This window comes from Thermomyces lanuginosus (assembly GCF_041956635.1).
Source record: "Thermomyces lanuginosus strain ATCC 200065 unplaced genomic scaffold VTN49scaffold_2, whole genome shotgun sequence".
NCBI classification, from domain to species: Eukaryota; Fungi; Ascomycota; class Eurotiomycetes; order Eurotiales; family Trichocomaceae; genus Thermomyces; species Thermomyces lanuginosus.
Genome location: NW_027192336.1, coordinates 111,893 through 135,578, shown reverse-complemented (window position 1 = coordinate 135,578; position 23,686 = coordinate 111,893). Strand labels below are relative to the sequence as shown.

At 49.9% G+C, this 23,686-nt stretch overlaps 7 protein-coding genes across 7 annotated transcripts; 5 read left to right on the top strand and 2 right to left on the bottom strand.

The window, feature by feature from the left end:
• Positions 1-32: 32 nt before the first annotated feature.
• Positions 33-1,693, top strand: VTN49DRAFT_892 (uncharacterized protein; the record flags this gene model as incomplete). Its single annotated transcript, XM_069416563.1, has 4 exons — positions 33-360; positions 415-728; positions 790-920; positions 979-1,693. The coding sequence occupies 4 exons, from the start codon at positions 33-35 to the stop codon at positions 1,691-1,693; spliced, it is 1,488 nt and encodes a 495-aa protein (XP_069272678.1).
• Positions 1,694-2,833: 1,140 nt separating this feature from the next.
• VTN49DRAFT_891 (uncharacterized protein) lies at positions 2,834-4,075 on the top strand (the record flags this gene model as incomplete). The annotated part of the gene is made up of 6 exons (XM_069416562.1): positions 2,834-3,019; positions 3,078-3,125; positions 3,180-3,486; positions 3,540-3,844; positions 3,901-3,985; positions 4,038-4,075. The coding sequence occupies 6 exons, from the start codon at positions 2,834-2,836 to the stop codon at positions 4,073-4,075; spliced, it is 969 nt and encodes a 322-aa protein (XP_069272677.1).
• Positions 4,076-6,006: 1,931 nt separating this feature from the next.
• On the top strand, positions 6,007-6,855 carry VTN49DRAFT_890 (uncharacterized protein; the record flags this gene model as incomplete). Its single annotated transcript, XM_069416561.1, has 2 exons — positions 6,007-6,266; positions 6,318-6,855. The coding sequence occupies 2 exons, from the start codon at positions 6,007-6,009 to the stop codon at positions 6,853-6,855; spliced, it is 798 nt and encodes a 265-aa protein (XP_069272676.1).
• A 1,468-nt stretch (positions 6,856-8,323) lies between these two features.
• On the top strand, positions 8,324-9,193 carry VTN49DRAFT_889 (uncharacterized protein; the record flags this gene model as incomplete). The annotated part of the gene is made up of 1 exon (XM_069416559.1): positions 8,324-9,193. The coding sequence occupies one exon, from the start codon at positions 8,324-8,326 to the stop codon at positions 9,191-9,193; it is 870 nt and encodes a 289-aa protein (XP_069272675.1).
• Positions 9,194-11,493: 2,300 nt separating this feature from the next.
• VTN49DRAFT_888 (uncharacterized protein) lies at positions 11,494-12,812 on the top strand (the record flags this gene model as incomplete). Its single annotated transcript, XM_069416558.1, has 2 exons — positions 11,494-11,508; positions 11,565-12,812. The coding sequence occupies 2 exons, from the start codon at positions 11,494-11,496 to the stop codon at positions 12,810-12,812; spliced, it is 1,263 nt and encodes a 420-aa protein (XP_069272674.1).
• A 3,332-nt stretch (positions 12,813-16,144) lies between these two features.
• Positions 16,145-18,070, bottom strand: VTN49DRAFT_887 (uncharacterized protein; the record flags this gene model as incomplete). Its single annotated transcript, XM_069416557.1, has 5 exons — positions 16,145-17,388; positions 17,440-17,473; positions 17,526-17,741; positions 17,824-17,894; positions 17,950-18,070. 5 exons carry the CDS (start codon positions 18,068-18,070, stop codon positions 16,145-16,147), a joined length of 1,686 nt encoding a protein of 561 aa, XP_069272673.1.
• Positions 18,071-18,973: 903 nt separating this feature from the next.
• On the bottom strand, positions 18,974-23,573 carry VTN49DRAFT_886 (uncharacterized protein; the record flags this gene model as incomplete). Its single annotated transcript, XM_069416556.1, has 3 exons — positions 18,974-22,636; positions 22,686-23,498; positions 23,559-23,573. 3 exons carry the CDS (start codon positions 23,571-23,573, stop codon positions 18,974-18,976), a joined length of 4,491 nt encoding a protein of 1,496 aa, XP_069272672.1.
• Between the last annotated feature and the right edge of the window lie 113 nt (positions 23,574-23,686).

Genomic DNA, 23,686 nt, shown 5'->3' with positions numbered 1-23,686 from the left:
TCGGTCGGGCGCGTCTGGTTGCACGCTGGGAAATGGAGGAGGATCGGAAGCGCCACTGTTGGGAATGCCGCCGACGTTGTCTGGTCTGCGACTTCACCCGTCCTGAATGTAAGCGATGTTCGAGCTCTGGGATCCTGTGCCCTGGATATGACGATCGGGAACCATTCCGATTGAAGTGGCTTGCCCCTGGAAGGGTCAAATCTCGGAATCGCAAACACGCAGGTAATCAAAACGGAAGACCAGCAAAAGCCACGGCAGAGCTCCCCGTCATCAAGAAAACCAGGGATTTAACTAGAATTAAGATCCCCCATTTCGAGCCCATCACGGATGCCCTACTCTTGGCTCAGGCAGCTGAATATTGTAAGTGAAGAAGACCCCCGGTATTTCACAATGCAAACTAACGAACGGGACTAGACAACAGTTGTATATACCCCGACTTGGAACCAATTAATGATCTTGGCCCAAACCATGGCATTTACAAGCTCTCACCTACGCATCTTCAGCGAGGGGCTGTACTCCCCGACTATCTGCGACTAGGTGTGGTCTGTATGACCCTCAGTCATCGAATGAACCGAATCAGGAATGACCCTCAATCTAATTCCCTGGCGGTGAATTTCTTCCATTACCGAGGTCTTGTTATTCGCTCTCTCAGGAGTGATATCAATGAAGTACACAAGCGCACGAGTGATTTCGTCCTCGCCGGAATTGTTACACTTCTACTCATTGATGTAAGTTTATTCTTCTGTTCGGACACCATTCGTGCGATATTAAACCGTTCCCCGGCACAAGGCTCAGCATGGTGCATCCACGTATTGGCGATTCCATATGGAGGGACTTCAAAAATTGATCACATTGCGCGGCGGCATTCGTCCACTGGCCAGATCTGCCGGCCTAGAGCCGCTACTTCATTGCTTTGTATGGTATGTTCGTGTACGAAACGGTTGAGTTCGAGGCAGCATTGGACTTACTGGCACACAGCGCTGCGATTATCGGGGACACTACTACTCCCGCGTCAAAATTATTTATGAGTACCCAGTTGCTTGAGGAAGCTGATTTCATTCTAGAGCAGTTCGGCAGTGGAGTCTTTGCCTTCCTGATGTGTCCCAAGTCCCTTTTTGCTGAGGTGATCAAGATAAATCATCTTCGCGTGCGAGCTTCCAAACAAGATCCTGCAGAGCTGGAGAACCTTGCCCAAGAAGCTTATCAAATACTGCAACGAATACAATTTTTCTCGTCAGAACAATGGGCGGAGTCCAAACCATCGTCCAAAGGGGACTGGATACTTGTCGGAAACCTGTTCCAGGCCGCCGTGATGATATACTGCATCTTATCGCTGCAAAGCCTGTCGGTGCTCCCACTGACACCTCAGTTAAGAGCTAGTTGCACCTCCAATTCTCAGCTTCTCCAAATCCTACTAAAGGACGCACTGTCATCCCCAAGGACCAAGAGATTTCTCGTTTGGCCGCTGGTCGTGCTCGGAGTGGAAGCTGTGAATGGAAGCGCCTTGATGCGTAATTTCGTTCGAGAGCAACTGTCCGAATTGAGTTGTTACATCGGCTCGCATGCCCCTCTAACAGCAAAGGACGTCCTTGAAAGATTTTGGGCGTCAGGCAAGACGGATTGGGATGCTTGCTTCGATAGACCCTACATGTTCCCGATGCAAATTGCGGTGGACATCAGCAAGTTGTCCTAGAACAGCAGCGCGGAAGTTGACCTCTCGCTCTCTTTGACAGGAACCCATGGTGTCTCCAGTGCCGACTCCTCCTGCTAGGCTGGGAAACGTCTGCACCGTCACGTGACCAGGCGATCTATACGAAACTGAATTCACCTTAAATCTGCTGGATAACTGTTCTGCGACGTGTCGGTTGACCAATACGACTCGCCTGCCTTCCCTAGCGCACCCGTAACTCTACTCAGGGCATGCTTGCCGGTTGTGTACAGACCTTGCTACCATCTTGAGGCGCCAGAAGGCATCAGATTTCTTCGGACGGCATCTGCTCTGTGCAGGTCACAGCTGCTCATTGTGAGAACTTATCTGCCATTGTATTATTGCGCCTTGTTTCTCACTGTGTCCACCACTTTCCTACCGGAGCTGTGTTCATAATCCTGGTAATTAGACCATGATCTTTATAAAATGCTTCACTGTTCGACTTGCCTTTTCACCATCTCTCACCGGGTACAATCCTTGAATCTCAATACAATCGCTACATCTGGTCTGTGCGCATCTGTTCACCGTTTGCCCTCCCTGCTGAGTAAACGCCCGGTGCATGTCATGACTTTACGTTTAGCCATGGAGTTACCGTAATGAATGGTACGAGGTTGTTGATGATCGGATCCATTTGTGGACTCTGAAATACATATGCTTCTTGCTTAACATTTAAGACACTGACCTACTTCTATCCTACCACCCGATATCCTAGGTGGCTGTATCTAATAAACTCTGGAAATTTGTTCTCTAATCGAAAACAACTCCGGGAGGCTCAAAGTCGTCAACTACACAGATCCCTTAGGAATTACACACTGTAGTTTACGATGTGAACCCATAAACTACGATTACTGTGGCCAGTCAAAGTCTCGGTCACTCTTTTGTATCATTGTACTGAGAGCCTATCTTCTTCACTGTAAATTTGAAGTTTCAATATGGTTTGAAGAATCCACAAATGATTCGGACATTTGCGGAATTGTGCGTGTGCTTCCCTCGTGAACTTCATCCATAACCCATCCACGTGCTCCATTGAATCCCGCTGATGAACCTCTTCAGAATCATTACAGAGTGAACATCATGCTCAAATTGCTAACATTTAGTTGAACTCCGTTTGACATCGTTTTCAGCATGATGAGTGACAAAACCATTCGCGTGTTAGAAAGTCAACTCAACAAGTTTGTCGAGTGTTCAATACAATACCAGAGCGCCAACGACAAATTTCTTCAACAATTCCGCGTTCTCCTCGACCACTATAAAGCTCTGAAATACGAACACGAGTCTCAGAGAGCGAGCCGAGCACTTCCTGCCAATGGAGTGCGCCATCCGATCCTGGAAGGTTTCTTTGTGGCACACTCGACTGACGGTCGTTTAGGCCGGTAATCATCTTGTTTTGGTTCTGATTGATGGCGATGACTATATTGTATGTTGTCCGATACAGTTATTTAACATTCGCAGCGGAGCTAAAGGGCCCAAGTTCGATCATCGTTATATCACGGCGAAGACGGAAGGAGGAAAAATGGCCGCCAGATTCCTCAAGAACACCATCAAGCAGCTACTCGCTTCGCACTTGCCAGAGGAAGAGGATACAAACAATGTTCGGATAATAGTGCGCGTCTATGCCAACGTTTTTGGTCTCTCGAAGAAGCTGGCCAGACTCAACATCGCCGGCCGCGAGGCACGTTCCCTAGCACCATTCATTGCGGGGTTCAATCAATCCGAGCCAATGTTCGACTTCGTGGATGCCGGCAATGAAGAGGACTGCACGGCGAACAAAATCATGGGTGAGGCAGTTTGGTCAATTTCTCAGACTTCTCAAACCTGACTTTGTTGCCAGAGACATTCGACTTCTTTGCAACTAACATGAGATGCAAGCACATCTTTTTTGGGGGCTGTAACAACCTCGGCTACCTGTCGAAAATTTCTTCTCGCTTGGAAGAAAAGGGTCGAATTACACTCATCAGGAACATGACTACTCTTCCTGAATTTGAACATCTTGAGTTTCCAATGATATATTTGCACACCGTGTTTGAGACAGCTCCTCTAGAGACAACGAGATTGCTGCCGCCAACCAGCACAAAACATTGTGCTGAGATGGGGACGAGCGATCGAAGAAGGAACGTATGCATTTTTTATCTGAAGGTTTGGCGCCGTTTACATTGCGTTTGCGTTTGCGACACCGCACTGACCACATTTAGAATCAGTGCAAATTCGGCCTGAAATGCAGGAGACTTCACGACACAACTTTGAATCGGCTACAAAGTCCGGTACCTTATCGACGAGGTCAGCTTGGTGCATCCAGTGAAAGCACCGAACTTGACCTTCTACCGTCAAGGATACTGCCAGCCTCAGATCAAGGAAAAGAGAGATTGATTCCTGTGAACAAGAATGGACAGAGACTGGATGTCTTTTCCGTCCCGCCTGAGGAAGGGAGAGCAGAATTCGAAGGCCGCACAAAAACCAGAAAAGTTTGCAACAAATTACTTCTAGGAGGACATTGTCCGGATCCGTCATGCACTTTCGATCACCAACCAATGAGTGAACTAGCCACGGAATACCTGCGTCACAAGGCCAAAGAAATCACTTGTCCCATGGGGTCGTCATGCCGGTCTCCGAAATGCTACTACGGTCATGTGTGTCAAAGAGACCTGTGTCGGGGCGGCTTTCCATGTCGGTTCAAAGACGAATTCCACATTCATGCCATGGACTTCCGCGTATATGACTGGGTCGAACCGACTAACGAGGCAGACGACAAAAGGAGTAGTCGCTCGATTCTCCAAGAAATGAATGTTCGGGATTCCGATTTAATCACGATGAGCAGCGATACAGATCACGGTCGCGGTTGAAAACGGAATTAACATTGAATGAGGTGGAAGAGAGTCGAAGCGTAATCTTGATAGCTCTCCAGGGTTGACACGTAGCATCTTCCAGCTGTGGCACAATGGCCTCAACGCCAAACACATGTCTCCCACTTGATACCATTGCTGCGAATACTTGATCTGTACATAGGTCAATGATACGACTAGGCGTTCCCCAGTCGCTCCGAGGGTAGACATCTCCGATTTTCAGCCTAGCATAGTGATAAGGGCCTCCGAAGTGAGGCGTCTTCGCCTTATACTCTGCAGTATCCATCAGTATTGCAAACGATGTCATGAGAGTGATGCGGCTAGTCTCCCCGGGTGTCGTTGCCTCAGAATAGCAATACTAGTATTACTGCTTAGTAGGTACCCTTGCCCCGGACTAAACACCAGCGAAATATTTGTAACTGGTTACTTCGCCCCGATGACAATAATGTACTCAATGCACTAGACCGCCGGCTTTACTGCCTTGTTGGCCTAGGGTTGCCTATCCTATCGCGCGACGTGGCATGGGTAGACGCTTGCCAGCTCCGAAAAACGGTCCCTCACACAGCACGGCGTGGCAGCATCAACCCCCGATATGATATTTTTCAGAAGAGGGCAGTATAATATTCGTGTAACGGTCGAGTCTTCTTGTCGAGATCCTTGACAAGCAGCCTTCTTGAAGCAAACTGACTCAGTCGTGACGTTGGTCGTGCTCATGGTCGTTCCTGCTGCGCTCTCTGGTTCCAGACAGGTGATTCACGTGACTGATTAATAATATGAGTCACATGATGTGGCGGTGAAGTGTGGCGTCAAGTAAGCCAAGCCCAACTGTCTCTATCAACATTCTAAGATTAGTACGGAGTACTGACAACCATCAATGCCCATACAGAGGTTATTGCAGAGTGGCAATACAGCAATTTCTGCTTGCCTGATTGTATGCCGTCTCATGACAGTGACTCCAGTCCAGCTTTCATTCGAAAGTACTGTGCCTTTCTCTGACTCATATTCTAACGTCCGAGCAATGCCTGACTTACATAATCACAGGTTGAATCACCGTTGAACCAATCGGATTTGTGATTTCTGTGGGCCTCTCGCTTGACAGTGGCGCCTAGATTTCCCGCCTGCTCACACCAGCCTCTCTCCGCCCCCTCCCCTGTTGTGCCTTACTGCCTTGTCAGCTCATCGTCAACCTGATTTCTCAGGTGGCAATAATTTCCTCTTTTGCATCAATACCTATTGAGATACATCTTGTGTGCCTATTTGGCGATATCAACCACTTCGATTCCTATTAATCCGCTCTTGACCGCAGAACGCGTGGAAGCTTCACGCTCTCCCTTTTCCTCGACTTTGATCGTTTTTTGATTTCCACACTCCGTGTCGCGTTTCAAACACCGCTATCCGACCCATCATCGTCTTCGACCGTTCGATACTCCAACTAGATACAATTAGAGCTTCGCTGACATGGGCGACGGGACGGATTACCCTAGTCCACGAAGCGAAGGTACCAACGGGCCCTCGGCGATCATGATTCCCGCTCCGGAAGTCCTTTCATCTGTTAGCATGCCCGACCCTGTGCCTGGGCTATCAACCGAACCATCTCGCCCACGGCTCTCTGTGCGACGAGCACGAGATCCTCCAAAAAATGCTGCCGGTCAGATCTATTGCGATCATCCCGATTGCCAGGCCGCGCCGCCTACCTTCCGGCGTCCATGCGAATGGAAGTGAGTATTTCATCGGGTACGAAGCTGGAGACACTGCTGACAATGTGATAGTAAACATATGGATAAGCATGACAGGCCGTACAAGTGTATGGAGCCCGGGTGCGACAAAATCCAAGGGTTTACCTACTCGGGCGGACTTCTCCGTCATCAGCGCGAAGTCCACAAGAAGCACACGAGCACTAAGAAGCCGTTGATGTGCCCATATGCCGATTGTAACCGCAGCACGGGCAACGGCTTTACGCGTCAGGAGAACTTGAAAGAGCATCTTCGTCGCCGACACATGCATACCGAAAATGGATCGTCACCGGATCTCACTGCCTTGACAGTACCAGACGTTGATGGCGTCAAGACTTCGTATCTCGCACCCACCCCAGGTACCTTGAAGCGCAAGCTTGATGAGTCAGACGCAGCGGCGGAGGTTGCGCAGGGAGGCGAACGCGAACACATGAATTTACTCGAGGAGATCAAGCGACTTCGTCGGGAGAATGAAGAGAAAGATCGCCGCTTGCAGGAACTGGAAAAGATTGTCGCGGGCCTTCAGGCACAACAAGCGGTCCCTGCTGCTCTGTCTACCGCAGCAGCAACCTGAACAAATGCCTGGTGAGGACATTCTTCATTTCATACTGCATGGGAGGCGTTTTTCCTTTACGAAGTTCTTCACTCTCCCTCTATTTTTGCTTGGTTGCAATCAACTCTTCTCGACAGTGTTGCATGGAAACAACTTCGCCATTGCACTGTACAAGCAGTACAATTCGGGACGGAAGTTGAGGTGATTGTCATTAGTCTGTTATTCTCGGAGGGCGTTGTGTCTGCGGTTTCTCACGGTTCCTATATTCCATATACCCTGGTTCAAACAATCTGGTGTCATGAGTGTGCTCATTTCTACTCTATGATGGCTTTCAAACTCGATTCAGCTCTGTCTCTTTTCGATATTCATTTCACTTACGAACTCATTATCATTGGGACGAGACAGTTGTGGCAGAAGAATGGAATATCCAACTGAGGGCTAGTACCATCTTGACATCTCATTTGCTAGAGTTTTGGGTAGTGAAGGGATATTGAGGGTTTTGAGGGCCCCAACCGCAAGCTGCATGTTCGCCCAAGACATCGAGTGATCTTGTCCACCCACCTGCTGTCTACGTGTCCGCGAGAACCGAGATCAGAAAGTGTACAGTGGTTCCTCAGGATGATGATGGTGGTGGACAGGTTTAGACCGGACAAGTACTCCGTAGTACTACTGTTAGTACGAGTAGTCGGCGACTGCCTGGAAATCTTACAGTTCCGTAAATAGTGTTTCTCGCGCTGATGTGGCAAGACGGTCTCATTAATTAACATGTCAGGGTTGTTCAGCGAGGGCAGCGGTTCAGAGCCTCCGCCCGCCGTGGATCAGAACTGTCAACTGTCCTGTTCTCTCCGTTGTGCCACACCATCCCCTTTACAAAATTGCAAGAATACTAGGCTGACACTCTTTAAAATTTCAATTTCGTGCACTTCGTGCACGTACTAACTGTATTCGTCTTACGCGTCAATTTCATACTTCCCAATAAAGTATGGTGAACTTGGCCAAGGAGCCATGCGATCCAGAAATCAGGGACGTTTCGGGAGGCGACTGGGGGTCGCGTTGATCGATACGAGCCCGGAGTCTCTCACCCAGAGTCATCCCTCCTTTAGCGGCGCAATTATTGATTGTCTCTGCCTGTTATTTAGTCATTTGGACAACATCAATGGTCTCTTGTTCCTACTAACCATTCATAACTCCTTTTGTCACGTGCACAGCATGGTTTGTGAAGAGATTTGACAACTAATCCCCCTGGTCACTGAATAGGGCGAAGTAGCCTCCTTTCTATCACTGGCCGGTCGTTCTCCCAAATACGATACTTGAGGTATACGAAGGCTCCAGAACATCTTACTTTCAGGTTGCAGACCATATATATTTGCGTGCTGGGGTTGCTCTTGCCAACCCTATCATTCGAGTTCGAAGCGCAATATAAGATTGATTGACGGCGTCCTCTCCGATTTTACAATTATCCAAGCCGGGGAGAGTCCCGGAACTAGCCATGTCCCGTCTGGAGTCGTCACCATATATCCGGAATGAGGAGTATCTTGCAGAGCCGCTCTTCAAAGTGCACGATGTCCTGCCACCTGCGCACCTCGGAAGCCCACTAAATGACGAATTCGCCCTAGAGCTGCCATCGCAAGACACAGCATACGGGGAACTTGTCCCAGACAACTTTTTTGAAAGGGTCAATCGTGCCTGGTTTCAACATCGCCCAGAGCGACAGTTGTGGTCTTACGATATGCGACGCGTGGCGCAGCAGATTCTGCCGTTTCTCTGGCTAGGTCCTATCTCGTCGGCTTTAGACCGTGAATTTCTTCAACGAGAGGGCATCACATTACTTCTCGCTGTCCCATTCAGCAATCACTCCAGACCAACAGGGCGCAGAGTTGCAGATGAATTGGGTATCGAGACGGACTCTGTCACTCTCGCAGACGGGCAAAACTATATTTATCAATACTTACGCGCTGTCCGTCGTATCAACGATCATTTGTTCCTTCATTCTACGCCCACACATATGCCCAAAATTCTTGTCTTCTGCGAGACGGGCAGTGACCGGTCTGCGGCGGTAGTCGTCGCCTACATCATGGCTATGTATGGCTTAGACTGGCTCAGTGCTCGCTGGGCTGTGTCTCATCGACGACTCTGCGTGGCGATCGGCGAGCAAATCAGACAATCTCTAATATCTTTCGAATCAATTGTGGCAGCCAAGAGGGATGTTGCAAAGGCTGGTGTCAATTCATTTGGAAATAACGCTCGCAAGAGGGGCATCGATGCCACAGGAGATGATGCAGATGTGGACATGATGGACGGGAATACCATTACACCATTTACTCCTCGTCCAGCACCTTTCATTGACAGGGTTCTGTGACTAGCTATACCCAATGCTGGGCTGTACCATCCAAGAGCGCATCCTGATTTCTGTATCCCAGTGTGACGGCGGCATAGATTCTAATTTCAATGGACGGGTTCTAATCTTTGCTTGGCCATTCATATGCCGCGGTGTTGTATCAGCTGATGAGTGGACAACAGCCTCATCTAATAACAACCGGCCACCCTCTAGGGCATGTCCGAGACAAATGTGACGTCTACAGCAAGCTGGGCCAGCATCGGCTGAAGGATTTTCATCACATATCCCGCGACTCCCAGCGCTTGATATGTTCCCACATGCGATAGATGATACTTTCTGTGAATAGCACACACTTTCAGTTGTCTCGGTTTTCCGACGAATTTACTCCTTCATCCGTCTTACATTCTTGATTCTATGTCTTCTATTTTCATACCCTTAGCATTTCTTTATCCATTGTCATATCTCGAAAACACCTTTCCAAGAAGCATTGACGTGCGGGCCGGAAAAATGTCTTTGGCAATCAAGGCTCTCAGCTATCAGGGTCCAACCCTCCATCCTCCACAATAATTCCACGCGGAAAGCATTGCGTCCTCCAGCAGAAGATGGCATCACGAAATGAAGAAAGTCCACGGCCATCAGTGACTTCGACCAGAGTTTGTCTTCAACACTCCCTTTCCACTTCAGACGAACCTCATTTCCAAAGTGAGAGTGAGGACCAGCTCTGTTGTCTGCACCCTTGCAGAGTACTTGAAGAGAAGAACCTCATGGCCATCGGAGAGGGCAAGAACATTTGCCAACCTCGTCTACTGGATGTCACCGCTCCCTCGGCCAAGCCAGTTCAAGGGTCCGAAGTGCATACAAACCGTCAGCTTCAATCAGGGCGTATTCTGGAACTCAGGGAAATCCGGCATTAGATTTGATCCCCCTTCGCGGCAATTAGTGAACGTGACCTAACCTGCTAACATCTGACAAGAGGTCAGGCTACCGAAGATTATTGCCAACGCAGTCTGCAAATTCTCGTCAGGAAGGTCATCTAGTCAACAACTCGATTGCTCGTGTCCCTCTTCTTGCCACATGGTTGCCTGGCGCCGGAAGGATATGAACGGAGTGCCGCTGCCCTGTCAGCTGAAAGGGAGAACTGCCCACAACAAGATCGTGGATGCAAAGACGGAAATGCCATCTGGTTCAAACATGGACCGGCAAGCAACAGCTAATACTCGAACTAACTACCCAGTTGATACAGAGAATTCCAGGGAAATGATGAGGATCGGCAGTACAAAACGAGATATTCCGACCGATTCTCGACGGAGTAACCGCGTCATTAAACCAGTCTAAAGACGCATCGTGGAAGAGAGGAATTTCAGGTTTACGCTGGGAAATTGTTCCAGGCGTGTGACTTGCATCGAAGCCAAAGGCCGGTCAGGAATCTGACGCCCTTCATCCACGGAAAAAATCGCGGCGACAGGGAACTTATACCATTATGGATTCAAAGTGTCATCAGCACTCCATGGTTGTATTCATAATTACTGTATAAGTGCTCCGTGTTCTGCGTTTTCTGCGATTGCACTCCAATCAGCGAGGCCATCCTTTCTGAATTACTGCATCAATTCCGAGTCTAATCCTGTGGATGAAGATCGCATGATGTCCACAAGTAGGCTAGGTAGAGGGCAGTAAGTACTGGTTCCGCATCCGTAATCCTAAGCCAATACAGTAACTTATGAAGACTACTACTACCTACTAGACTGTATACTTGAACGTTGGGGCGGAGACTACGCGCACTATGCGTTGCTCAGATTGAGGTTCTGAACAGTTCATCATTCTCGGACGGGAAGTTGCTCGGTCTCCACTTCCATATGGGTGCAAGTACTCCGTATCCCGAACTCCGATTCGCATCACCCAATCAGAGAGACGCATAGTGAAGCGGAGCTTCGGAAGATTAAAGTTCCGATGAACCTGTAATACTAGTCCGTTCATCTAATTGGCTGCCGCGAACCTTGCCCGGTTGTCTCTGGTTCGGGATGCCGATAATGGCCAAGGCTACGCCCTAGCCCTAACAACTCGTCCACCGATTGACGCGCCCAGAAACTTTCCAGCATGTTGTTGGCAATTGTTAGTAGCAAACAGCAGGAGCCTGACCTTTTAGCCGTTAAGCGTCGGCGTTAGCGATGAATTGTCAAATGCGGCAGTCTACTAAACCGAGAGGCCTTCCATCACTGAAGTATATAAGTTGCGGACATGGCACCTCCCATAGTCTTGTCTCTCGAAAACAACAATCTCGTGTCATAGAGTAGGACCAAGAAGGTTTATATGTACTAGTACCAATGCAGCGAAAGAAGGTTTGATATACAGTCCTATCATCGTCCTTTACGCTGCTGACCCTGAATTAAACTAGGCAATCATTATTGGAGGTGGGCCGGCGGGCGTCGCTGCCGCCATGTACCTACGCCAGCGAACACAGATATCCTTCACAGTATACGAGCTACGCCCGGAACCCACGACCCTGGGTGGTGCCATCGCGCTCATGCCCAATGGACTCAGACTTCTTGATCGACTGGGCGTTCATGACAGGCTCCTTACCAAGGGCAATAGCTGTTCGAGTGTGATATTGCATTCGCTACAAGGCAGTGTCCTGGGTGAGATTGACCGGGTAGCCGCAGCAAAGGAAGAGATGGGGTTTGGGTACCTCCGCATCATAAGGTCGGAATTTCTGGACGTGCTCCTGGAGGCGGCTCGCAACGATGGAATCGAAGTTCAATACAGCAAGCGCTTGAAGTCAATAACGGATGACGGGAACTCTGTGACAGTTGAATTTGGAGACGGCACGACAGATACGGCAGACTTTCTCCTCGGATGCGATGGTATTCATTCCAGCGTGCGCCGTCTGTACGTCGATCCAAATATCAATCCAGAGTACACTGGCGTGTCCATTCTTGGTTCCATTATCCCTGCATCCCTTCTGGGAGAATCCGTGGTCTCTCAACTGCGTGGCACGCACATTACGATGACACAAGAAGGCATGTTCATGGCCATGCCGTGCGATCCATCGAACGAAAAGATTCTTTGGGTATTTCAGAAGGAAGTTCCACTCCCGAAGTCTGGCGATGATCGTGACGGCTGGGAAGTCCATCGGAAAAAGGAGGTCGAAGGCTTTAAGTCGCAAATGTTGGAGGTGCTGCGCGATGCCGAAGGTGAATGGGGCGCTGCTATGAAGCGGATGATCGAGCAAACATCGACTGTACAGTTCTACCCCATCTACAAGCTTCCCTTTGGGGGCAAGTGGTTCCGTGGCCGTTGTCTTCTGCTAGGCGACGCAGCCCATGCCATGCCTCCACATGCAGTTCAAGGTGTTTCCATGGCGCTGGAAGACGCATCATTACTCTCCCGCCTTCTGGAGAATGACCAGCGTTCCCTGGATGACATTTTCTCCACCTTCGACAAAATAAGGAGGGACCGGGTCAAAGAAGTCGCCTCTCAAGCCGAGAAGAATGCGCAATCAAGAAAGCGAACGGGCCCTTGGGGTTTGTGGTTCAAAGAGATGGCCATCTCGTTTGCTATTTGGGGATATACTGCTCTCGGAAAGCATATCCGAAACGCGGAGAACAAGTTTGCGGTGTATGATATTGACAAGGAGGAGGTTTGAACTCTTGTATTCTCTAATTTTGGCTCGTGATGCAATCTATCGTGAGGCTCCCATTACCGTGTAATTTAGATTTCCTGGTCCGATACCTAGGGTTCAATGAATATTCTCGACTCAACTGCATGCCGTGTCAAAGCTTCAACAAACAAATCTCACCGTTCCATAGCAGGTATCGATGATTTCTTCTGACCATAAGGTTCAAGAAACAAATAATAAAGCTCGGAAGAATACTAGTAATGTGTGGGACGATTAGGAATCGGACGGAAGCTGGAAAGGAATGGACTGAATGAGGACGCTGGTTACGGCTGATCTCCTATCTGAATGGAACTTAGAGCTCTATATGTGCTGAGGATGGAGTCGGCTGAGTACTGGATACGAAGGACGCGCCGCTCTGGCTGACATACTATCCGGATGACCTTGGAGAGACTTTGCTGATGTTTGCAGTACCCCTTTGCACGATATTTACCAAGTTTGGCACTTTTCATCAGAAAGATGCCGTACCTGCTGGAGTCCGGAAGTTCCGGAAATTGAATCAAATTTTGTTGACATCCAGGTTTGCATTTCCAAGATTTGGGATTCACCAGACGCCAGCCCATAACTACGCCCTACCTACCAGGCACCTACCTAGGTAATGCTGCCCTAGTTAACCAGTAGTCTACAGTTGAATGAGTGAATACGAGCTCATCCGAGTGGAGTCATAAGAGTTCAGTCCAGCTTTGACCAGACTCTACTGTACTTCCAGAGTTTCTATCCAGCAGAAGGTATAGTAGCTATTTGTGTGGAGTTATACCTCCGGGCTACATACATTATCACTGAATGAGAGTTGACTTTTGGCGCTGACAATGAAATATCCCGGCAGCCGCGCAGCCCCTAAGACAGTTTCCGCGGGGTTGTCAATTGATGCCTCCGATTATCACAACGCGTACGTCAAAGACAACATGAGTGATCTGACTCGAAAGCTTCACTGTTGACCGAACCCCAGACTCCGTGGGATTCCAAACTCACGGGAGAATAGCAAATCATTGGACATTGTAGAACCGCGATTGGGGGAGTACCCTTTCCAATACTACGATATTGTCGGCTCGTTGCCCCTCGAAATTGTGCTTCTGATCGTGAAATATCTGAATCCAACTGACGTTATCCGTAACCGGATGGTGCAGGCATTGATTCTCAATGATTTCTGCTTGTTTATTCTATCAGAGGGCTGTACTAGGTTTCAAAACTATGGCTTTCTCTTTCTCGTCCGATGCAATTATGAAGGCTATTTTTCCATAAACACTTGAATTCTTGGACGTTTGCGATATACATAAAGCTGCTGCCGACGCGATGGCTTATATCCGATGGTCCTATGAGTTGAGGAACGGCTGGCCCGTCAGGAAGATATTTCTCCCATGGTCGGAAAATTTGGCCGTACAAGTTTGGTATCACTCGCGGCGGCTTTTCTACCGTTCATGTTTTGACAACGGACTCGAAATGTTGGATCTCGAGACTGGGAAGAAGTCGACCTTAATTTGAGGAAGAGGAGTTGATAGAATGTGAGAGAGAGATCGAAATCTTAGTCTCCGATTGTAATGTCATTGTGCATGATTACCAGTATGAGAGCATGCATCCTTTACGTTTGCCACATCATCTCACTGTTACTGGCAGATATTTGACAGCGTGGAATATCCATCCCAAACAACGATGTGCAAGAGGAGTGTTTCCTTGCGATTTCGTGGAACATCTAAATATTGTGAATGACAAACTTGCTATTCATGGCATGGAGTATGATGAACTGGGCCAGCGAGTTTCGTTCCTGTATTTATGGGACCAAACTTCGGGTCAGACACAGGAATTCGGCAAATTCACCAATCTGTAGCTATGGCACATTGATGCTAATGAAGACATATTGGTTCGAGATCAACTGGAACACACATCCGTCCAAGGTGCAGCAGACCAAGTGGGCTTTGACGACTGGGAAGCTGCTAGGTCGCAAAAAAAATCTTACCTTTCGATATCTTGTCGTCCTTTGGATGTGATACGCTTGCAGGCATTCGATAGCTTCAACCACATGTGCGGTCGCAAGACGGTAATGCGTGTGTCAATATAAAACAGGGTGCCGAAGAGCACTATCATCCTTACCTATGATCATGCAATGGACGAACTGAGCGTTCGGTGGAGCCACATCTATTATTGGACATACTCTCTTTACACGACCTTGACAACGGACCTTGCCTACGGTTGGGATCCCAATCGTCTTCGTATGCTGAAATGACCACTCAAGGAAAGCAAAACTTCTAGTTCGACTCGAACAGATACGACTCTGCCGTGAAGAATTACAACGCCGAGCGCAACAATATCACTTTCATGACCGAATGGATTCAGAATACAGTTAATCGATTTATCTTTGACAATGTGTGCAAGCCAGACAAGAATCTCGACGAGTGATACGCGGGACTAAAGGAACGCGTTGGCTCAACCGACCGAGAAGAAAGGAAGAACGACTGGAACTGTTCCACAACGCCAACAAGCCGCTCCACGGTATACCGAAGGACTGGGGCGAGTGAATTCGCACTTGGGAAATGGCAGTGCTGAGAGTCCAGGAACTCGAATTACCTGGCTCAGACAGCACTCAGTGGCCGTAGACCAAGTTTGAGACTGCAGTGTCTGGTATTGGCTTGCACACATTGTCAAAGATAAATCGGTCGACTGACTTGACCAGAAGTTTTGGATAAGTCTTTGGGCTTCGGTTTAATTGGAGCCACTGCGAATTGTCCCCTCCCAATGCTAACTTTTGGCAATGAGATCCTTGAGAAAGATATTATTCATCAATGCAGAGACGCAGCTTCCTCCGCGGCCGGCGGCATCTCTCTTTCGACTGATATCGTTTGCCCCTACCTCGTGCTCCTTCCGGGAAGACAAAGACGAGAAAAAGACTACTTGTAATGTCTCGCCGCAATCACCACGCTATCTTCAATCCTAGATGTCGATACGTGGCTCGAAGTTTTTCTTCGATCGTTTTCAAGTATGATATACCTAACCTAAACCAGTTTATCAGTGTTCGAAGTTAGAATGAAATTGGCAAAAGGTCTTGCTGTATGGTGCGTGTATATGTCAATCTTTGAGATTCGTACGGAATGCGAACTGCCCTGTAACAAAGACTGATGACAGTCACGACGACTACAAGTAACGTGTGCAGTGTTAAATGAGTAATGTAGCGTCTTCATAGCATCAAAGTCTAACCATAGGCTCCATCAGGATACTAGCCGACCATCAGCTCATACCTGAGAGCAATCATAAAAGAGTAACTATCGTCAACCAAATTGTCTCCGACCAAAAGAAATAAATGAAACCCATTACAATATCGTATACACCTTATCGTGGTCCTTTTTGCTCATGATCGCTTCCTCTTCTTCGGGCGCGGGTTGCTCCTCGTCCTGCGAGAGGCTACGTCCTTCGTACGCGACCGTAAGGTTGTCAACATCGACGTCAACTTCGTTCCACACGCGGCTCGTTGCCGGAATCGGGAAGAACCGCACGAGTAGGTAGTACACGGCAGCCGCGACGATAAATCCAGCAAAGTAATTGACGTTGTAGATGTACTGTGCACCAATGGGGACCTTACGCCCGACGGCACCTGCGAATCCGACGATGTTGATCAGGATCCCAGCAATGTACGCCGTGAAGCCACGCCAGGAAAAACCGTAAGTGAAGTAGTACGGAGCCGTCCTCCGCGCGCTGTAAAGCTCCTTGACCTCAAGGTAACCCTTGCGCACGAAGTAGTAGTCGCACAACATCACCCCGGCGATGGAAGACAAAAACACGGAGTAAGCGGAGAGGTACGTTGTGAACTTATTCGATGACGAAAGCAAATTCCATGGGCACATGAGAAGGCCCACAATCGCGCAGATGTAGCCGCCACGACGGATGTTTAGGTACCGCGGTAGGAGTGCTGTCATGTCGGTACCGGCAGATACCGAATTGGCAGCGATGTTTGTGCCCAGCTGGGCCAGGGCGAACCCGGAGCCGATGACGAACACGCCGAAGCGTTCGCTGGAACTCGCACCTTCCAAGTAGCGTCGGAGGAGCTGAAGCGGATCCCAGATTGTCTCACCATAAAGGACCGTAGAAGACGAGGAAGCAATGATACCGATAAACGACGTGATAGCAAAGCCACAAGGGATAGCGAATAACTGCGACCACAATGCACTGCGGGTCGACTTCGCAAACCGAGAGAAGTCCGGGTTGTTGACGATGAGGGCCGCGAAGTTCGCGATGGAAGACATGATTCCCTTGACAATACCCCATGCCAGTTCGCTGCCATGGACAGTGGCAGGCTGATTAACGATCGGACCGATGCCATTGGCACGGTTGATTGACCAAGCGAAGAAAGCAATCATCGCAATTGGAGTGATGATCGACTTCGCAGTGAACAAATGCCGGATCTGATGCACGGGGAACCAGATGGCGGGCAGACTCAGGAGCCAGAAGATGAAAAAACTGACAAAATTCTTGGTGTCGGTGCCCGAGTTGGGGATACCGTTGGGGATGTTGGCGTAGCTAGGCCAGATAGCTTCGATCATAATGGTGATACATTCACCTAGGCTTGATCAGCACGACAGTAGACCCAAACCGGAGAAATGATACTCACCACCAATCCACGCCTGAACGCCGTACCAGATGCACTAGAAAAAAATCAACCAAATCACTCGGCGACATCATGGTGTCACCACGTACCGCCATCGCAGCGCGGTTGAACACAGGCCAGAGCGAACCCCAGATGCCAAAGGAGGCTCTTGAGGCGACTGGAAAAGCGATGTGATACCGGGCGCCGATGCGACCGGTCGCACAGACAAACGCTGCGGAGATGAAATATCCGATCCACACACAAATCCACGACTGCCACCACGAGAGACCGGCGGTGATCATGGAAGAGGAGATCATCCATGTATTCTGGGCACTGTCAATATTGTCCGGACAAGTTTGCCTCTAGGTCCCGAGAGCGTCATGCAGGGCATCGACGCTCAAAACATACGATGTTGGCCGAGTCAGCAATCCAGAAGGCGACGAAGTTCCATGAGCCCCATCTGCGCCGGGCGGCGTCCACTGGGAATCGCAATTAGCAAGAAACGCGTTATTATCTGCATCAGAAGCAACGAACCAGGCTGTAGGTCTTTATTTGTCAAAAACAACTGGGCTGACGTGAGGCCGGGCTCGCTGCTGACAGCGACCTTGTCTGCATAGTGTTTAAGGCGAGAACGGGATACTGGCAATGTCGACATGGTGGCCGATTGATGAAAGAATGATGAACCCGCGACGGCAGCAAAGTATAATAGATCAATGGAAGAATGGGACTAAATTCCACGACGGCCGCTAGAGTTTGGCAGACGACCCAACGCGGATTTTCAAGAAAACAGACATAACCAGCGACCGGTCGCTGGGGCGGATAACAATATATACGAAACTGTCGACTCGTCTCATTGACAAACCCGGTTGTCTAGAATTAGCCGGAACACGGCCGAGGAGACATTTAATGAGAATAGGAACTTAGGCAAGGATTGACCCCCCACAACAGTGACATCAACCAAACACGATGGAAGCTCTTTATGCGGAGTGGATGCGATGACGAAGGTCAAGACTGCGAACGGCCCGCTAAACGACCAGGATGTGCACGGGGCACGTTGGATCAGGAGCCAGTAAGAGCTTCCAGAAAACGCCCACAGGGTCGCGATGGAGGGTACCAAGGTTCAGCAAGCAATTAGAGAGAATCTGAGCAGCGAACGAGCGTTGAGCATTTTGCACGGTTGATGGATGGGAAATAGACGCGGTGTGCTCCCTCGTTCAGGTGTTCTGAGTGACGGATTATGATGTAAGCCAAGCCGCGGAGAGCTCTTGGCTGCTGCTCGAAACGGAAGGAGATGCTATTACATAATTTAGTACTGTTTTATCATCACGTGATGCCGAGAGATTCCCTAAATCCCCAAGAGATGCCCATGTTCCTGCCTCGTTCCTCGTGCCATCATGGTCATCCAGCACAATCATGATCGATTCATGATGAGCTCGTGAGATCCTTAGCGCTCTATAGATAATGATACAATGGTGCTGATCACAAGATCCGCATCAAACCATAAAATGACCGCCTGTACCTTAACCGAGTACATGACACATCCCATTATCAAACCACCTTATCCTTGATTGTTCCACTTGCCGAACTTGACATAGTCTTCATGCAACGTCTTGAACAGTGCTTGTCCCGACCGATCCAAGCTGTCATTCAGTCCCCGCTTGGTGTCATTCGACATGGTATCCAGCACCGCATAAAGGCCAGGCGCGAAAGCCTCCCGCAACTCCGACGGAAGAGGCGCCGCCAGCATCTGCCGGATATAGAAAGCAATCAGCGGACGCATGTGCTGTCCGGCGATTTGCTTGTTCGCCTTGGTAACATCGACCAACGCGTCGCGCCCAGTGGTCGGCCGGGTCACAGCCGACAATGTGGGGTCGCAGAGACTGGTCAGGAGGCGAGTGAAATGAACCGCGTGCTCGGTTGTCATGCGCGAGTGCAACGGGCGCTCCGGCCGGCGCAGGCTTGCTAGACTGTTACCATCGGCATCGCGCTTGGTTCCCGCCTTCACGGGGAAGAAAGCCCGCAGAAGGCTCTGCAGACTCGGAACGAGAACATGGTAGCGCCCGCCAATCCGCTGTCGGTAAAGGCCAATGATCGCGCCAAGTAGCCGACACAGGCGCACGTAGACTGTATCTGTGAACTCCGATATCATCTGGGCATCAGTCGAACCCACATAGCGGTCAATGATCTGGGGTATCGATGCCAGGATATCATCTACATTCCATTGTGCCACGCCGCGGGCGTGAGAACGGAAAATTACGTCCACGCATTCAGCCGCCATGGAGAAGCGATCTGCAGTGGGATTTTCCACCATGACCCTCAATAGCGCTGAGATGAGCTTACTCAGCTCGCCCGCTGTGTCGTCGTCCAACTGCAACCCCGGGGACAGAGAGGACACCACCAAGCCAACGAGGATTAGTCGATATGAGCTCCCCGGACCGTCGAAACCGATGGCCCGAATATCTTTCAAAACCCGTATCCGCTCTTCATCGGTCATCGCTCGGAAACGGTTGACTGCCTCATGAACAAACTGGTGTTGCTCCTCGGATTGCATGAACTGCAACGGAGAATCTTCACTGAAGACATGATTCCTAGTCATGTCGGCGACGCTTTCTGATTCACGCAGCTTACGGCGGCGGAGGAGGCGGCGGGCGTGACGCCCTGATTCCACGCCGGCCTCTTCGAGCCGTCGGACGATGACCTCCAGGATCTCTGTTGTCTCTGGGTTCTGTGAAATGAGATCATCAAAATCCTCCAGTGCCTCCACGGTCTTCACAGCGTGGACAGTCTTCTGCGCGGTTGCATCACCTTTTTCGAGCAACTCCCGTGATGATTTCAGATCGGCCAGGACGAGTTTGAACAGCTTACTTCTCTGGCGAGAAAGTTTAATTTCCCGCTCTTTCTCACCGATCACATCACGATGTTCCCAGAGCAGAGCGAGATAGCCGCGAGCAAGGACAGGAGCCAAAGACAGGTGATCGATCGACTTGAGCTTCACCACACTGCTCAAGTTATTATGCAGATCTTGAAGTTTGCCGGCACGACGAGACGGGTCACCATCGGCGCATAGACGATTAACGATCGGTCTCAGCAACGATCGGAAGCTTCGGATTGCCTCTAGATCGCTGCCGTCTCCCGTCAACCGGATCCGTTGCGCCACGGAGATAGGAACTTTCCAGTCTGATACCCACAAGCGCGCGTCAGGATCTCGTGTCCATTTCGCAATCAGCGACAGGATCGTAACGAGGGTGTCTTGAGTCAAATCCTCGTTCAAGAGGATATTTTCCAGGGTCCGGACAATCTCGGCCGCTGAATGGCTGTACCCGATGACTCCAATTGGAAACCGCATCAAACTGCTGAGGATGATCGAGCGAAGCGCAGGAGAGTCTTGAAGACGGCCTCTCAGAACAGGTAACGCCCGACGACGGAGGGAAGGCACAAGCGGCAAGTATTCTCGCGACAAGAGGATATCCCATAACTTAGGGAAAGTCAATAGTGAATTATTATCCTCTCCAGGTTCTGTACTGGCGGCAAGCAGCAGTAACTGGCTAATGAAATCGTCCCTGATGTCATTGGAGACATCAGCGGCAGTCCAGACCTCGGGTGTTTTGAGTAGTGTTAAAACGTATGCCACTCCCTGAGCAGACGGATGCTCTAATGTCTCGAGACGACCATCCCAGGAGCCAGAAGTTTTGTCACCCTTCCGAGGTGCCAGAGACTTGAGGAACTCATTAATGCGGGTCAGAAAGTCCGACACAGGCGGAGTCGGCCATGCATCACTACGGCATTTGGTAACCGAAAGAACAAGATCAGCGGCGGCTACATTGGCACGCAAGGTCGTCGGTTGAGAGGTTTTCTGCCCAATCTGCCTCACAGCGAGCTCCAGTAGGTCGCCCGCAGTTTTCTGAACGGGAGTGTCGACCTCGTCGGGCCGATTAGCCACAGAAACGATAATATTCTTTGCCAATCTCCAGAGCCGCCACTGCCAATTGGCCTTCTCTCCCTCCGTAATCGTCTTGTAAACTGAGTTCAGGATCCGAGACAGTGAATCGACCTGTAAGGGACCCCCTTGAACCCACGTTCCAGTCGTCGCCTCGAGAACCACTAAATTCGCGTATGACTCGTCATCCGACGAAATCACTACTGGCTTTGAGTCTCCGCTCTCGCTAATCCCCATCTTTTCCATGGCGGTTTGAACCAGTGTTTGCACTTGGCTGTCTGTATAGCTATTCTTCAACACTTTGCGGTATTCTGCGATAACATCGTCATCCTCCCACACGGAAAGTTTGATATTTGCTGGCTCTAGTTGACGAGACTTTCGCGATGACTCGACTTCTCCCAGATAGAAAAGCCAAGTCTGAACAAACGTGGATAGGTCACGCGCAGCGGCAAATCCCCGAAGCAGAGGAATGAGTATTTCATCTCTGATCAAACGGTAGAGGAACTTGTCGTTCTCCCCACTTTCGCGTTCAAATATATGCTCAAGGAGGGCATCCAGCAAGCGCCTTGAGTCAGTAAACCCCGAGTTCGGTAGAAAGACATCGACTCCCAAGTTGATCAGGAGAGCAGTGAGACCCCATCGAACAATCATCGGGTCATTTTTCAACAGATTGCTGTGGGCAGCATGTGTGAGGATTGTATGGAGCGATAGCTTGACCTTGTCCACTTGGACAATGGAAAACATCTGCTCTAAGATCGAGCCAAACTCTGTTGTCTCCGCGCCAGGATTGGCATTTTTGAGAAATGAATAAGCCAGCTCCGCAAGAGAAACAAACACGGTTTCCAGCCACGAGGCCTCCGTGCTTTGACGGCGAAACGTCTTCGTGTTTAGCGATCTGATGATCATGTTGTAAAATGTCGGGACTAATGCTGCGGGAGACCAAGCCGGACCAGGTATCCACCCATCTTTGTCCGCACGAAGAAGTCGCTGAGACGGGAGTTCTTCAAAGTCTACGGTGTCCACAAACTTTTCTTCAAAGAGTGGCCGGAACTCGTCTGTGACAGGTTGTACGGCACTCCAATCCGGATTATCCGCCTGGGAATAGTCGATTCCAGCACCTCCGCGCTCCCGAAAGTTGCTTCGAGCTGGAATAGCAACGTGAAGCGCCACGAGCTTCTCAATGTTATGGAGAATGAACTCTGTGTTCGGATTTTGAATGTCATTGCATCGAACCAGACGATGAAGTCTGACTGCCGGCAGAAAACAGTTCTGGGAAAAGACGTCCTGTAAAATAGTTAGCGGAGATGATAAGTCTAACAGAAGATGTACTGACGTTGCTGCCATATCGGGGTCCCTGTCGTATCACAGAAGTTTTAAGATCCCAGAGACCGAAAATTGCAGTCGTTCCCCGCAATAAACGATATGTGTTCAGACGCCTCTTCGTACTCATAAATTCAGCCAGTAAAAGAGAGGACAGATGCAGCAGCTTTCCGACAATCGGACCGATAAAGGCGTAGGGAAAGCGGACCATGTTGCAAAGAGCGGACCCAGCCGGCTTTTCCTGAGCGTTCAAGACCTCCCGGCCAAAGACTAGGTCATGAAGCAGATCAAGTAATTTCAAGTAGGCCACAACCGATGAATGCAAAGGCGGCTCCTCGGTGAGAGGCTCCGAACCGCCTGTCCGCTTTCGTTTCTTGCCCTCTCGCGCCTGAACGGGCGACGAACCGGTCACAGTATGACTCGAATCAGAGTCGGACGTCTCCCCGGTTTTCTTAACCGCCAGCGGAATGTCCGCCATGAAATCATCCACGATTGTCCCGAAAATCTCATGGAATTTCGCCTTCTTCGACAGCGTATCCACGACTGTCGGCGACAGCTGCCGGACAAGATACTGGAACAAAACGAATGAATCCGGATGCACGCGGTATGCGCGAACCGCTAGTCGCTTAAGCAGCCATCGAAACACCCATTCCTCGCGTGGAGACGACTCAAGCCGTGGCGCGAATCGTTCGTCATCGAGCTGGAACGAACCGGCACATTGTGTCAGATCGACACCCAGGATCCTGGCGGCTTCCTTGAGCTGCGCGGGACTGTCTGCAGCGCTCCGTTCGAGCTGCAAGAGTGCATCTTTGGAGCTCTCCATGGTCTAGTGCATTTTGTTAGATTCTTAGAATACCCTCTGCGAACAATTCGGGCGTGAACAAACCTCTGGAAGGCCCATGGTGTTGAGAGCTTCGGATTAGCAGAAGCGACCTTGAAAATAAAAGAGAATAGACTAGAGATACATCATGGAGTGAGTAATAGCAAGTTGACATGCTCTTCTGAACATCAATT